The following is a 15,478-nucleotide window of genomic DNA, read 5'->3' as shown; positions in this document are numbered from 1 at the left end:
ATCATTGCCATATAGTTTCATGTACTGTAAAAAAGATCTTTCTCAGCATAATAAGAGAACAGATGAGAGATTTCATTGTGGAAAAATTACAAACGTCAATGCAGAAAAACGACATTAACAAAGTTAAAAAAGCAAATAACTAGAAAATAATCCTTAAAAATATTTAAAAAAATTTTTATTGAAGTATACACTCCATACAGTGTGATATTAGATTCAGATGCACAGCATACTGACTCAGCAATTCTATACATTACTAAGTGCTCACCACAATATGTGTGGTCACCGTCTGTCACCAATGTTATTACTACAAATATTTTTTCAAGTCAGTGCAAAAAGATAAACGAAAATAGAAAATTTTAGATACAGAGTATGAAGACACAAAATAAATTCACATGAATCCGTAAAGGAAAAACCTCAAATAATGGATAAAATATGAAAGAATGTTCTACTTCATTGGATTCAAAGAAATACACACTGAAAGCTAATGGAGTTACTATTATTATCCCCATCTTACAGTCTCGGAAGCTGAGGCTCAGAGAGTGTATTGTAACTCGCTCACGATGAGAATGCTGGATGGGGCAGAGCCAGGATTCAAATCCAAGTCTTACTAGCTCAGGGTTTTTCATCCTGGGCACTACTGGCCTGTTGGACCAGGTACCTCCTCTCTGTCGGGGCCATCTGTGCATTGCCGGATGTTAAGCAACATCTCTGGAACCTACCCCTGCGGTGCCAGTAGCAGCCCCACCCTGCCCATTTTGTTGTGACAACCAAAAATGTCTCTAGACATTGCCAGGTCTCTCCCGGGCGGGTAGGATCTCCCTGTGCTCTGACACCATGGTGGGGAGGTGGAAGAGAGGGCAGCCATCACCGTTATTACTGCAGATGTGGGACTTGTCATTAGGGAAGATTTTGAACGGCGACATCGATCTCGACCTAACCTGAAAAGGCAGGTAAGCTCAAATTTTCCTGCTTTACAATGAAAAGGACAGAGCTTGTTCATTCATTGCTTCATTCGGTAGACATTTGCTGAGCACCTGCTAAGCACCAAACCCTGACCTAGCCTCTGAGGATAAAGCAAGGAACAAAGCAAAAATTCTTGTCCCCACAGAGGTGCCACTCCACAGACAATAAACAAACAAGTGAAGTATGCGATATTTCAGGTGATAATAAAGGCCATGAAGAAATGGAGGGTGGGATGGGCATAGGGATGCTGGTGGGGAGGTATACCTTTAAATCAGGTGTCCAGGCACAGCCTCACTCAGAAGGTGACATTTGACCAGAGACCTGCAGTAGGGGAGGACCTCCTTGGCAGACTAAGGAACAGCGAGCATGGCCAGAGTGTAATTAGGGGATGAGTGCCACCAGAGCACAGGTGGAGGGAATGGTGTTTGTGACATCCATGGTGACTTCTCCAAGGCCACTTCTTTTTTTTTTTTTTTTAAGTTTATTTATTTATTTTGAGAGAGAGCGTGCGTGAGGGTCCGAGGGAGAGAGAGAGAATCCCAAGCAGGCTCCGCAGTGGTAACACGGAGCCTGACGCGGGGCTCGAACTCACAGACTGAGATCATGACCGGAGCCGAAACCAAGAGGTGGGCACTTAACGAACTAAGCCACCCAGGTGCTCCTCCAAGGCCATTTCACGTAGCAGTGCTCCAGGGTGTAGCTGGAACTTTGGAGCCCTCATTTCCAGCTGAGTCAGGCTGCATGAACCACTTTCTCCTCTGCATGGGCCCTGCCCTAGAATTATGTCCTCACCTGAGTCTGTGACTCACCTGGGCTGGGCCAATGCTGTGGAGATGGGGAGGTGGGGAGGGCAGGTTGTGGTGTATAAGTGGAGGAGGGCTGCTGACTCCTGACCGTGTCCGGCACCGAACAACCTCTTCTCTTAGCCTCCTCTGTGTTGAAAAACAGCATGATGGCAGTCCTGCTCCTGCCCCTTCTCATGGCAGCCTGTGCGTTCTTGGGGGTTGGTCTGTGGGTAATCTGCAGCCATTTCCTTACTGCGGACATCCCTGCAGCCATCGGCCACCCGGTGAAACTGCGGGTCCTGGATTGCCTTTTCCTGCTGTTGTTGAGATGGGTGAGTTCCCTCTCCGCCTGAGGGTTCAAGGAGGAGGTTGGGAAACCACATGAGAAGATTCTAGTTGCATTGACGCAGCAGCAGAGACAGGCTGGCTGCATTTTATTCTCACATCTGAGTGATCCCTATTAGGGAACCTATTAACTAAGAGGTTCTCAATTTCTTCCTAGTGTTTCTCAAGCTGTACTGGGCTCAGAGCCAGAAAATGAAAAAAGATTTACTTCCTCGGTTAACAGGAAAGAAAGATCAATTCCAGTCCCACCCTCCCTGCCTCCTGTCTTACTGTCTTCACAGCACACACTATGAAGCTGTGAACACAGGAATGAGTTACTGCGGATTTTGAGCCCCCATTACCACCTACCTAGCTAGAACCAGCCAACAACAAAGACACATGCAGCCAATTAGTAAATTAGTACAAATGAGCAAAACTTCAGAATGTAGCTTTAGATACACACACACACACACACACACACACACAATCTTTTTACTATTGAGAGATGGAAAACTGTTTATGTCATATAGTCAGATTCTGCTCATTGCTACTGGTGTGTGAATTTAATAGAATAGATACAAATAGATCATGGGGAGAATTGTGTCAAAGTTGCCAATGGGGACTGGTTGTGCTTTTCCAGAGGGCTGACAGACTGAATACAGAAAACACGGTTAACTCTCTTATGTAATGGAAGGGACTCCCTGGTGTCTTCTTTGCTTTCCTCAAGCTCAGCTGGTATCCTCATGATTGTTGTTCTAAATTCTAGGTCAGGCGTATTACTTATATCTGTTTCGATTCGATCCCTGGCCGTGACCCCTTTTTGTTCTTTCTTTTGGGATGCATTCCTCTGTCTTGGCATTTTGTTTACGTCTGTGTCTTCTGTGTGTTAGGAAAGCCTGTTCTGTTTCCTGCTCCTGAGAGTTATGGCTATAATGTTCATTTATTTATTTTGAGAGAGAGCAAGAGAACGAGCGGGGCAGAGGGTGAGAGGGAGAGAGAGGGGGAATCCCAAGCAAGTTCTGTGCCGTCAGCATAGAGCCTGACACAGGGCTCGATCTCACGAAGCTCGAGGTTGTGACCTGCGCTGAAATCAAGAGTCAGACGCTTAACTGTCAGAGCCAGCCAGGTGTCTCGAGAGTAATGGCTATACCAAGAAGACCTCATTTACTGTTCAGGGCCTGGTGCTTCAGGAAGGGTCTCTGGTGTATGCCGTGTGCACTCTGCTGCTGTGTTTTGGCTGCTCTTTCCCTCAGGTCAATCCTCTGCGGAACTTCTCCTTGCCTGCAGTGGGGTGTTTGGACCTTGTCTAGTGTATGGCGAGCTTTAACTAGGTGTGTTTTAGTCTGCTTGTTAAAAGAAGCTGGATCGTATTTCCCCTAGAGCTGCGTTCTGTGATCAGTAGACCTGGTGGGGGTGTGTGTGTGTGTGTGTGTGTGTGTGTGTGTGTTGGGGGGGAGTTGCACTGGTCTTCTGGGGGAGGGGCCTGCTGCACTAGCTCTCAGGGGGACTTGCCCTAGTTCAGAAGCACCTGCAAGGCGCAGGGGGGAGGGGCTTGGAGTAAGGGGCTCCAGCTTCCCCTGGGTGATGCTGTGCTGCCCACTGAAGTCCGGCAGTGTGATGGGCTGGGGAATGACATCAGTCCTTCCTCTCTCTCTCTCTCTCTCTCTCTCACCTGGAGGAGGGAGTTCTCCCCTGCTGCTGCTCAGGAAGCCCTCACAGAAGAGTGAACAATCTCCCTTGTGTGTCCCAGGTGTCCCTCAGATGCCCCTGCCTCCCTCTGTGTCCTGGCTCTCTGCTGCCTGGTGGCACAGTACTCTTGTGTTTTATCTCAGGTACCCGGCTGTGTTTCACAATTCCAAATTCAGGGACCCAGTGTGGCACGGACCCATGCTGATCCTCTGGGGTAGGGTCTCACTGTGCTGTGGCCGGTGCCTGTTTGTCCCAGAAGGGCAGTCGCATGACCGCGCAGGGCTTGGAGTCTGTGGTAAAGCGCAGCAAAAAGCCAATGCCAAGGTTTGCTGCCCTTCTGTCTCTGTTCCTTTGCTTGTGATGCTTGTGAACGGGGCAGCATGTGGGCGCCTGGGGCTCTTTTGTCCCCTGAGAGGCTGTGCCACCTCTCCCAGATGCACTCCAAGCAGGAAAACTGTGTCTCCCAGTGTGACCCAGGGGATCCTCAGACCACGCTGCCCACTCCTGGGCCTCCTCCCTCCTTCCCTGAAGCACCGCTAAGCCCACCAGGCCGTGCCTCTGACTTCTTTGCCTTCTGTGGGTCCCCCTGCTTGTGCGACTTGCGATGTTCGGCCCCTCTTGATTTCCCCGTCAATGGTTTGGGCAAATCTTTTTCTTATGTGGTCCCCTGGGCCCTGCTCTCTCTCTCTCCCCCTCTCTCTCTGTCTCTCAATCTCTGTCCTCTCTCTCCATGATCAGGGCTCCCTTCCCTCTGCAGTATCTGCAATTCTTTTCTTCCCCAAATCACGTCTCTGCACCTTCCTACCTTCCACGATGTGGCCTCTTTTTCTCCTTCTTGTTGTGCAGTTTTTTGTGTGAGTCCTCAGATCAATTTTCCTGGGTGATTTGACATTATCTAGCTGTGTTTGAGGGATGAAGCAAGCCTAGGGCCCCCCTACAGCTCCACCATCTTAGCCACCCCCCCCAGAGGCTGAGGCTTTCTCAACTCTCTTACATAATGAAAAGCAAGTGCAAACACCTGTTCCCATGAAGACCCCTTCCTGGAGAAGAACCCACTGGCCGAAGGCTTCCTATGTCCAGCTTTCACAAGGCCTGATGATTTGTCCCCTGGCTTTCCTGACCTTGACCCTCATAGTCTGTAGTCTGGGCTCCCAAATACGGTGACTCAGTTTCCTCATCTGCAAAAGAAGGGGAAATACTAGTCCAGACTCCATAGCATGCTATGGGCTGTGATGAGCTAAACCGTCCCGAGTGCAGGTTACAATTCCTGGCATAAAGGAAACCCTCAATACATATTAGCCTTATTACTGTTTGTTGACTTGCTTTTTTTTTTGTTTGCTTGTTTTGGTTTTGTTTTTTCGTTTTTACGAAGATGTGTCATGTAACTACGATGTGTCGTCCACCAGTTGTGGCTCTGGGATCAATGAGGGGCAAGAGAAATAAAGTCCCAGATAGAGTCTGCCTTCAGGGAGCTTATAGTCTCATGGCAGTGTTGGTGGGGAGACAGAGAGAAGAATCAGGCAAAACCACTATAAACCAATCCACTTACAGAGTGGCAGGTGCTTCCAGCAAAGCGAAAGAGGGCTTCTTCATCCGGGGTTCTCTGAATCCCCAAGGGGACCAAAGACAAGGGGTCCGTGAAAGTGGGTGGGGTAAAAAAAAACGCTCCATTTTCACTCACCTCTAAAGGAAATGCGGGGTTCCCTTCCATGAAGAATGAAGGGGACAGACCACAGTTGTGACAGCACAACCTGGGGCTTTGTCACCAAGAGGAATCCCGCGTATTTCCAGAGCGGATTACAGCCATCGCAGATATGGTGAAAAATTGCACGGATGCCTCATTTCTTCGAAGTAATAATGGTATTAAACCAGCCGCTAGATCTCGCTGTTGTGTGCTCGTATGTAATCCCACATATTTTATTTTAGGTGTCAAAAACATTCTGTGATGAGGTCCACAGGCATCGCGGAAAGCCAAAGTGGCATTGGTGCAGAGAGGGTTAGGAACCACTAGAAAGAGGGTGCCTGGGTGAGAGACACTTTGTTTACTTTTATTTTGTTATCATGCAAACTTTCAGATATGCACCAAAGGAGACAGAAAACTATGGAGATGCCCCACGTACACTCCCCCCAGTGCTGATTGCTGACTCCTGGCCAATCTTGTTTCACCGGTGCCCCCACCTTTTCCCCCTTCTCATTCTCAGGAAGTGGACCTCAGACATCATATTATTTTATCCAAAAGGTTTCAGTCATTATCTCTGAAAGACCAGAATGCCCTCACCTTTTAAAAAACATAACCACAGTGTAGTTATCACGTCTTAAAACTAGCAACTGATGCTTGGGACGGCTGCATGGGCTGGGCTGGTCCAGGAGGACCTGCCCCGGGAAGAGAGGTCACGTCCAGGCCACGGTTGGGGGTGCTCTGGGGGAGAGGGACCCTCACGGGGTGGCCAGAAGCTTGGTTTGTGGGACCGGGTGTCAATTGTCTGGGGAAAGAGGATGAGGGGGCAGCGTGGGCCAAGGTGGGGTGGACTTACTGCAGTGTTGCAAGGGTGCACGTGGACACGTGGTCCAGCCTGCCCTCCAGCCACTCCGCTGGGGGCACGGGTGGCGGCTGCACCCGAGCGCAGCACAGACTGAAATCCTTCCGGCCTCATTTCCTCCTCTCTCACCAACAGGGGATGATTTTCGAGAAACTGAGAATCTGTTCTATGCCCCGATTTGTCCGTTTCATGCATGATCTGAGGCCACTGAAGGAGGATCCGGATGTCGTGGTCACAGACCTCCGCTACGGGACAATCCCTGTGAAGCTGTACCAGCCCAAAGCATTTTCCTGCATCCCCAGGCCTGGCATCGTGTTCTACCACGGCGGCGGGGCGGTCCTGGGGAGCCTGAGTAAGAGTCTTTCCCTCAGACCCCACCCATAGTATGACAGTCCCAGAGCAGAGCTGGGTGGCCACCCACCTTCCAGCAAGAGGTGGCACCCCAGTCTATAAGCCGCTGTAGGACCCGGACAGTTAGCGGGTCCCAGATCATCCAGGTGGCAAAGATATGCAAGGTACTGATCTCTTTCTGGAACTAAGGAGACCTATATATGCAACATATATATTCATATATACATATGCTATATAAATATATATATTCATATATATGCTCTATTTACATTCATATATTCATATATACACATATGTGTATATATTCACATATACACATATGTGTATATGTGTGTATCTATGGATATGTTTATATCCATATATATATATGAAATATCCATATATATATATATATATATATATATATGAAATTCACACCACATAAAATTAACCACTTTTTTTCTTAATGTTTATTTATTTTTGAGAGAAAGTGTGTGAATGAGGGAGGGGTGGAGAGAGGGAGAAACAGAACTTGAAGCAGGCTCCAGGCTCTGAGCTGTCAGCACAGAGCCTGACACGGGGCTCGAACTCACGAACTGCAAGATCATGACCTGAGCAGAGGTCGGACGCTCAATCGACTGAGCCACCCAGGCACCCCAATTATTTATTTATTTATTTATTTTTATTTATTTATTTATTTATTTATTTATTTATTTATTTATTTTTGATAGGAAGAGGTCCCAAGCGAGAGAAAGGCAGAAAGAAAGAGAGAGGGAGAGAGAGAGAGAGAGAGAGAGAGAGAGAGAGAGAGAGAGAGAGAGTCCTAAGTGTGGAGCTCGAAGTGAGGCTCAACGAACTCACCCCACGTGGGCTCAAACTCAGTGAACTGTGAGATCATGACCTGAGCCAAAGTTGGATGCTTAACTGACTGAGCCACCCAGGCACCCCCAAATTAACCACTTTAAAGTGTACAATTCAGTGGTGTTTAGTACATTCATAGTGTTCTACAACCAGCACCTCTATTCAGTTGGAAATAGGATTTTTTAAAAAGTGGAAATAGCTAAACACATGTCCTTTTGTTTCATACCAGCTATCGTCTGAGACAAATTCTGGTACAGACAGGAGAACCAACAATTTGAGGAAAATTAATGACAGAAAAAACTCAAAATCGAGACCGTTTTATTATCTTACCCCTCCCCCACACACACACACTGGTGCCCCATGAATTCAAGGGAAAAAACCCTTTTATTTGGTTTCAGCCCTGCCTTCTAAACTGTGGAATGTCAGAGGCACACTGCGGTAGCTTTTGAGAGTAAGGGATTTGATGCAACCATGGTTTTGGTTTGGTCTGCATAATGGATGGCAGTAACAGTCAGTAGGTATTGATAAATATTATTAATAATTAATATTTACACAGCAGGCACTGTGGAAGCCCTCTATGTAATAGTTATCTCATTAACCACCCCCCCAAAACAACCCTGTTGTTATTATTATTGTACACATTTTACAGATGTGGCAGTCAAGCCTCAAGGAGGTGAAGGCACTTGCCCCAGACTACTTTGGCTCAAGCTAAAAGGAGGCAAAGTCGGAATGTGAGCTCCGGTCTGAATCTAGAGCTCGCACCCCTGTGCTCTATGGCCAAACGGCATCTCAGATATTTTGAATGGATTGCAGAATCAATGGGGATGGGGGGAAATCTTAGAGGAAGTTCTTCAGACAGGATCTCAGAGGAGAAGTTCCAGAAGGTGGGGAGGAAGGACTGCTCCACAGCTGGAAAGTTTGCAAAAGCTTGTTAGGATCAGCCCCAGCTCTCTGTCTGTGGTGGTTGTCAGAGAGAAGGGGGAAGCTCATGGTGATGGCTGGCAAAGGAGGCCACTAATCTTCCTAGTGAATGTTAAATACCTTTTATTTTCTAGAAACCCATCATGTCATATGCTGTCATCTGTCCAAGAAGAGTGGCTCAGTGGTCCTATCAGTTGGGTGAGTAAAAGGCGGAGGGGTGGTGCTGGATAAGGGGGGTGGAGAGCCGGGCTTGGGGCGGGCAGGGGGATGCAGGGACACCAGGACACCGGAGCAGGGGATGATGGGCTGTGAGCAGCGGTGAGGAGAGGGACAGGGAGAGGCAGAGAACAGCACTCCTCCCTGTGGGTGGCCCTCGGGCGTTCTGTGCATGGTAACATCTGGAAGCTGTGTGGGGAGTGGTCTTCTCTGGGTAGATCAAGTGCAGGCCTTTGCAAACATGAGCCCTGTTGGTGGCACAGAAGCACGTTCCAGACACTTAGCACCTCCTATGCGAAATGCCACAGTGCCCTGCACGGTAACAGGCAACCTCGGCCATTGCCGTAGAATTCCCAAGTGCTCCCGAGAGGGACGTCCACCCCGGTGAGACACGGGGCAGGGGCAGGAGAGACCTGGGGTGGCCCCTCCCCGGGCAAAGTGGACACATAAGAGGAGCGGTCACTGTGGTCAAGTGGCCTCATCCTCCCTCCCCTGCCACCTGACACCTTGTCCCAAGGGGGCAGGATGGTTCCTTCCTGATTAATCTTTCCTGCGGTTTATTTATTTATTTATTTATTTATTTATTTAATATATGAAATTTATTGTCAAATTAGTTTCCATACAACACCCAGCGCTCATCCCAAAAGATGCCCTCTTCAATGCCCATCACCTCCCCTCCCCTCCCTCCTACTCCCCATCAACCCTCAGTTTGTTCTCAGTTTTTAAGAGTCTCTTATGCTTTGGCTCTCTCCCACTCTAACCTCTTTTTTTTTTTTTTTCCCTTCCCCTCCCCCCATGGGTTTCTGTTAAGTTTCTCAGGATCCACATAAGAGTGAAACCATATGGTATCTGTCTTTCTCTGTATGGCTTATTTCACTTAGCATAACACACTCCCTGCGGTTTCATTTAAAAACGCATTCCAGGGGCGCCTGGGTGGTTCAGTTGGTTAAGCATCTGACTTCAGCTCAGGTCATGATCTCACGGTCTGTGGGTTCGAGACCCGCGTCGGGCTCTGTGCTGACAGCTCTGAGCTTGAAGCCTGCTTTGGATTCTGTGTCTTCCTCTCTCTCTGCCCCTCCCCACTCCTGCTCCTAAAAAAATTTAATAAATGCACATTCCATAGAGCAGTACCAATGCCAATGTCTTGGTGGGAATACGTTTCCCAGCTTCCGTGTGGCACAGCTGGTTGAGTTAGAGTGAAAGATACAGAAATCGGTCCTGGATGAGGCAGAGGACCCCAGAGAAACCACTCACTTTACAGTTCTCAGCTCCCAAACCGTGTCTGCAGTGGGGTAGACGTCTTGATCCAAGTGTTGGCCATGATATGCTTTACAACTCTGGTCACTATAGTATGCCAGCAAATCTCTGCAACAGAATTATTTTATGAATCCAAGATAGATGAGGCTTTAGAGTAGAAACATTGCTGTCCTGGCATGAACTCAGGGTGGCTTAAAAGAGGAGGCATCGCGATGGGATTGGTTGGCAAAAGTTCGTGGGTCCCACAGAATATTTTTTTTCTTTCTTTTTTAAATTTGAGACCAGCATTTAAAATGGTAACATTTCTCACAACACCCAGGTTTCTGGAATCTCTTGAGAAACCGGGAGGTCTCGCATGCCACGCTGCTGACCTCCATGGCAGTACGTGCATGGTGCACCTTTAGGACAGCAGTGGTCCGGAGTGGACGTGGGTGATCTGGAGGAGACCCGTACGTTAACTGCTGGCCCCTGGTGGTATTTATGTCTGCAAGATCCTCCCACAAAACCTGCAAGCACGGCAGGGTTAATTGGAATTGAAACCCAGGCAAATCTGGAGTTGCTCATACAAGAATCATAAGAAAAGGGGACAGCTGTGAGCCAGGGAAGGACCCACGGGTAGGTTCAGAAAGATGGGGTTCATGTTGGTGATTGCTAAGTTGTTGACCCATAGGCAGATGACAGGGCTCTCGTGGTCACAGCCTGTCCCCCAAAGGGTCATTGAGATGGAGGGAACAGCAACCGCCACTCACGGATCCTGTGTGCCAGGCTTCATGCCTATCACCTCATGGAAGGCTCATACCGTGAGTTCACTTTCTTGGGCTTCAGAAAGAGAGACTAATGGATGAAATTTGGCCTAAGGGATGCTAGACACGTATTGTTGGCTCTCCTAGGGCGATGAGCATAAACCGTGTTCCTTGGTTCTTTTTTAGATACCGCCGCCTGCCCCAGCATAAATTCCCGGTGGCGGTACGAGACTGTATTGCAGCCACCATCCACTTCTTGAAGTCCCTGAATGTGTATGGGGTGGATCCAGATCGGGTCGTGGTCTGTGGTGACAGTGTGGGAGGGGGAGTGGCCACGATAGTTTGTCAAAAACTTTTGGACTGTCCAGATCTCCCCAAGATCCGTGCTCAGATCCTGGTCTACGCCATCCTCCAAGCTGTGGATTTTCAATCCCCTTCCTATCAGCAGAACAGGAATATCCCACTGCTCAATTGGAATTTTGCCTTCTACTGTTGGAGTTGTTACCTGGACATCAACCCGTCCTGGAAAAGCACCATCATGAAAGGTGCCCACTTGCCTGCTGAAGTCTGGGAAAAGTACAGAAAGTGGTTGGGTGCAGAAAACATCCCGGAGAGGTTTAAGAAGAAAAGCTACCGGCCGATGCCCCGTGAGCCCCTAAACGAGGCTGCCTACCTGGAGACAAACCTCGCTCTGGATTTGATGAACTCACCCCTGATCGCAGAAGATGAAGTCATGTCTCAGCTCCCCGAGGCTTGCATTGTGAGCTGTGAGTATGACCTTCTCCGGGACCATTCACTGTTGTTCAAGAAGCGGTTGGAGGACTTGGGAGTCCCGGTGACATGGCACCACATGGAGGATGGTTTCCACGGAGTGCTTAGCACCTTTGATATGGGCTACTTGCAATTCCCCTGCTCCACGAGGATTCTAAATGCCATGGTCCATTTTCTAAATAAGTTGTGACCGTCTTTCCTTCCTGTTAGAGCTGCGGAAGTGTGCATTCAGCCACGATCTGGTTCCCCAATGGGACTCTTTGTTGTGATGTAGGTGAGGCTGAGTGGGGCTGGGGAGGGTGTCGAGGTTGCCATGTTCTTCTCGCTTCAGCTTCTAGAACTGCAGAATGCATGTTTCTGATGTCTCAAGGGAGAGCAGTAGGAGAGACAGGTTTGGGGGGAGGGTGGGACTCTGTTCATGTTCGTGGTCAGGAAAACTTGAGCTGCAGTGGCCATTGGAGAGAGTGAATGATCATGTAAGGGTTGCCTGTGGCTTCCCTGAGGGAGAGTTCAGGCTGATGTAGGCTGTAGGTAGCACTTGGCTAGCCTTGGAATGAAACGGGCATCATGTGCAATCCCATGGGCTTTTTTCAGCCTAGCTCAGAGGATGGGGCTCTGATGTTCTAGACTGCTGAATGGAGGTGGGAAACTGGTGTCACTCTCTCCCTGTGGGTACACAGTAACATTTCTCCTGCTGTTCCTCTGCCTCTGTGCTCAGAGTTTTGACTGTCTGGGCTTGAAGAGTTAGGACAGAATGGATAGGTTTTCCATAGTGGTTGGTACCTAGAGGCTGATGAAGATAGCCAAGAGCCATCTGGCCAGGGAGCTCTGGATCTCCTGGAGTCAAAGGAGCCAAAGGGCTGAAGATGTATTAGCAAAGACGATTTCTGTCTGAAGACACACAACCAACTCAAATTGGCCTAAATCAGGGAAAGAATGTATTGGTTGATGTAGCTATGAATTCCAAGGATAAATCAGGTATGGTTTGATCTAGGAACTCAGACGATGCCACCAGCTGCCTTCTCTTCTCCTCTGCATTTACTTCACCTTCACCTCTGCATATGGGTGGCCCTGAGCATCTCCATACTTACATTCTCTAGAGTCAAGTCTGTCCTTATAGACTTGCCTCATTCTCAGCCATGCCAGAAGAAGCCACATTGTAACTCAATAGCTCTGTGGGCATTTTGGGTGGTGTGTCCAGGTGCCACAAGTAAGGGAATGGAATGTTCTGACTGGCCAGGCCTAAGTCCCATACTGGCCTTGGGGTGAAGGATGGGATCAACTCCACCCAGTGCTTGGACTGAGCATGAGGGAAGGAGAGAATATTTTCCTCACATCAACACTCACTCTTCTACAGTAGACATCAATACTTACTCTACTGAGTGGACATCAGTGCCAACTCTGCTGGGTGGACATCGATGCTTACTCTACCACAGAAGCTAAATGAACTCTGAATCAGAGTACTTGGATGTGGCAAGGGATGTCAAGGACCACTCAACAAGTTGGCCACTTGTCCGTGAGGAATAAAAATTCCAAAGAAGGGGCGCCTGGGTGGCTCCGTCAGTTGGGTGTCTCCGACTTCAGCTCAGGTCATGATCTCGCAGTTTGTGAGTTTGAGCCCCGCATTGGGCTCTGTGAGCCTGCTTCAGATTCTGTGTCTCCCTCGCTCTCTGCCCCTCCCCCACTCACACTCTGTCTCTGTCTCTCTCAAAAATAAATAAATGTTTAAAAAAATTCCAATGAAAGGGATGGCCCAGGTTCCCAGGCTGGCCCTACCTGGTCTTCAGGTTGGCTAGCAGCTTTTATAGGCCAAGATCCAAGTCTGCTGCACAGAGACCCCCGTGCATGACCTTAACTGGCTTTCAGATGAATGCTCGTGCTGAAACATGGGGCAGAGAGGAATCCCATGTGGTGGCTCCTCAATCCATTCACAGCAGGAGACCAGCAGGTGTCTTTGTTGGAGAATTAGGAACCACTCACTGAAAGCACCTCGTCTGGTGGCCCCTCAGCTGTTGGGCAGCACTGGGATCTGAGGAGCATGGTCCCTTCTAGAATAGGTCTCTGAGCTGAGTCTGGGTAGGCTCCTCTCCTGGAATGTGGCCTTCATTGTTTTATGCTGCCTCTGACTGAGCTGGCCTTCTGGGGAGTTGGGTGGTTAGCTCTCCTACTGTGGGATGGCAGGGGGTGTGTGAACCCGTGGAGGACCATACCCAAGGGAGATGAGTCAGTTACGTTTTTGGGGCTGGGTTTGAATTTCCATTGCCCTGTGATAAGAAAGCAGTTGCTTCGAGCTGCTACCCTAGCATTTTCCAGCACGACAGCCCTGCTCACACCCACAGGCTAGACATTCAGATAAGAACCTGGAGCTTAGGATTCTTGCTGTAAGTTCCCACTCTACTTTTCCTGGGCCACCTTTAAAAATAGCCATGTAGGGTTGAGTCCACAAGAAATTAGTGACCTCTGCCACAGCCACCTTATCAGTAGCAGGTGCTTACTACCCTGCTCTCTCTCCTGCTCACTCGAGACCTGAAACAGAGGACTTGGCTCATTGTACATCACAACCCCATTTCTGGGATCTATAAGCAATAAATCTTGAGACTTTACTACCTTTGTGTGAGCATGTTGAAACTGTGCCTTCAATCAAAAAGACCCCCAGGTTTCTACATCCCCAAGGTCGGAGCTAGGAAACCGAGGGAGCTGCCTGCCCACCCTACGAGGGAGGCTCACACCTCCTCACTCAGCAGGTCATAATCTGCATATCCTTAATGTGATACACCAGCTATGGTCCCCCCAACAAGCTCGTGTGTTCCTCATGTGAATTCTACAAAGTAGGTTTTCTTTTTTTTTAAGTTTTATTTTATTTATTTTCAGAGAGAGAGAGAGAGAGAGTGAGGGAGCTGGGGAGGGGCAGAGAGAGAGGGAGAGAGAGAATCCCAAGCAGGGTCCACACTGACAGTGCGGGGCTTGAACCCACGAACCATGACATCATGACCTGAGCCAAAACCAAGAGATGCTTAACCAACTAAGCCACCCAGGAGCCCCCAAAGTAGATACTCTTAAGCCCATTTTACAGATGTGGACACTGAGGCTCAGAATCATTAATAACATTGCTCACTTCCTGTCTCTTTGTGGTAAGGTTCAAGGCCACGTGATTGGCCAGGTACTGTGCATTGTAACCCTGATCCAACTGACGACACCCCTTTTCTGCTGTGACCCATGACCCATTAGCTCGTTCCTTTCCTCCTCATTCAGAATTAAAAGACACAACTGAGCCACATGACCTTATTTGAGTCATTTGCCATCCACCTAGGTGCTGGCTCCTGTCTGATCTGAGTCATGTTGAAGAAGCTAGGTGTTTTTGCCTCCTGGTTTCCTTTGCTTTTTCAACTGTAGCTTTCTTAAAGTCTGAATGACTTTGGAATTGGTCATCGTAGGCCTTTCCAGCTGAGGTGCCCAGCTAATACCAGCTCAGGGGAGGTGGGCACCTATGTATACCATTAAACCTGGACGCTCTGCAACTGTTTTCTCAGTAATCTGCCAGGACGTCCCTGAAAAGATCTGCCAGTTAGCCTAGGGCAAGTGCCATCTGATAAAGGGCAACATGTCGCATCCCAAAGTGCTCTCATTGGTCGGGGGGTAATTGAGGACAAGGTCCTAAGGCAAAGTTGAAAAATGGGCAAAATTAGCATCTGCTGCTTTTCGGTCTACTTCCCTTTCAGTGTCCTCCTTGGGGTCCTCCTCACCCCCACCCGGGACCTCCAGGCCTTTCTGACCCCAAACCTTGTCTCTGTCTCTGCTCCAGAGTGGCTGCTACTCTCTGTTATCCCTGGGCTTCTCTGGGCTAGTCTAGGTTAGGTTCTGCCACAGTGACAAGTGGTCCCCACAGTCTCAGTGGCTTATAATAGCAAAGGTCTATTTCTTGCTCCCATCACACGTTGCATGGCCTTCACAGGTTGGCTGGGGCTCTGCTCCACATTTGTCTACTCCAGGATCCAGGCTGATGGGACAGCCTCTCTCTGATATGTCTCCAGTCTTGTGGCAGAGGAGAAAAGAACACGGCAAATCACACACTGACTCC

The 15,478-nt window shown here is 48.9% G+C and overlaps 1 protein-coding gene across 7 annotated transcripts in view; it reads left to right on the top strand.

The window, feature by feature from the left end:
- Positions 1 to 13,640, top strand: part of AADACL3 (arylacetamide deacetylase like 3) — an 81,301-nt gene extending 67,661 nt beyond the window's left edge. For 4 of the 7 annotated variants that reach the window (XM_058719017.1, XM_058719016.1, XM_058719015.1 and 1 more), the window contains 3 exons: positions 6,437 to 6,653; positions 8,548 to 8,611; positions 10,816 to 13,640. In XM_058719017.1, the coding sequence (XP_058575000.1) occupies positions 6,437 to 6,653; positions 8,548 to 8,611; positions 10,816 to 11,590 (1,056 nt within the window). In that variant the 3' untranslated portion in view covers positions 11,591 to 13,640. Of the gene's footprint in view, positions 1 to 1,317; positions 2,081 to 3,563; positions 6,654 to 8,547; positions 8,612 to 10,815 lie in introns of those variants that run through there. The other 3 variants (XM_058719014.1, XM_058719019.1, XM_058719013.1) reach the window with 3 other exon arrangements.
- The last annotated feature ends 1,838 nt before the right edge of the window (positions 13,641 to 15,478 follow it).

The sequence above is a fragment of the Neofelis nebulosa genome, chromosome 2 (genome assembly GCF_028018385.1).
Source record: "Neofelis nebulosa isolate mNeoNeb1 chromosome 2, mNeoNeb1.pri, whole genome shotgun sequence".
NCBI classification, from domain to species: domain Eukaryota; kingdom Metazoa; phylum Chordata; class Mammalia; order Carnivora; family Felidae; genus Neofelis; species Neofelis nebulosa.
Note: the sequence above shows the minus strand (reverse complement) of the source record. Positions and strands in the feature narration are given on the sequence as shown.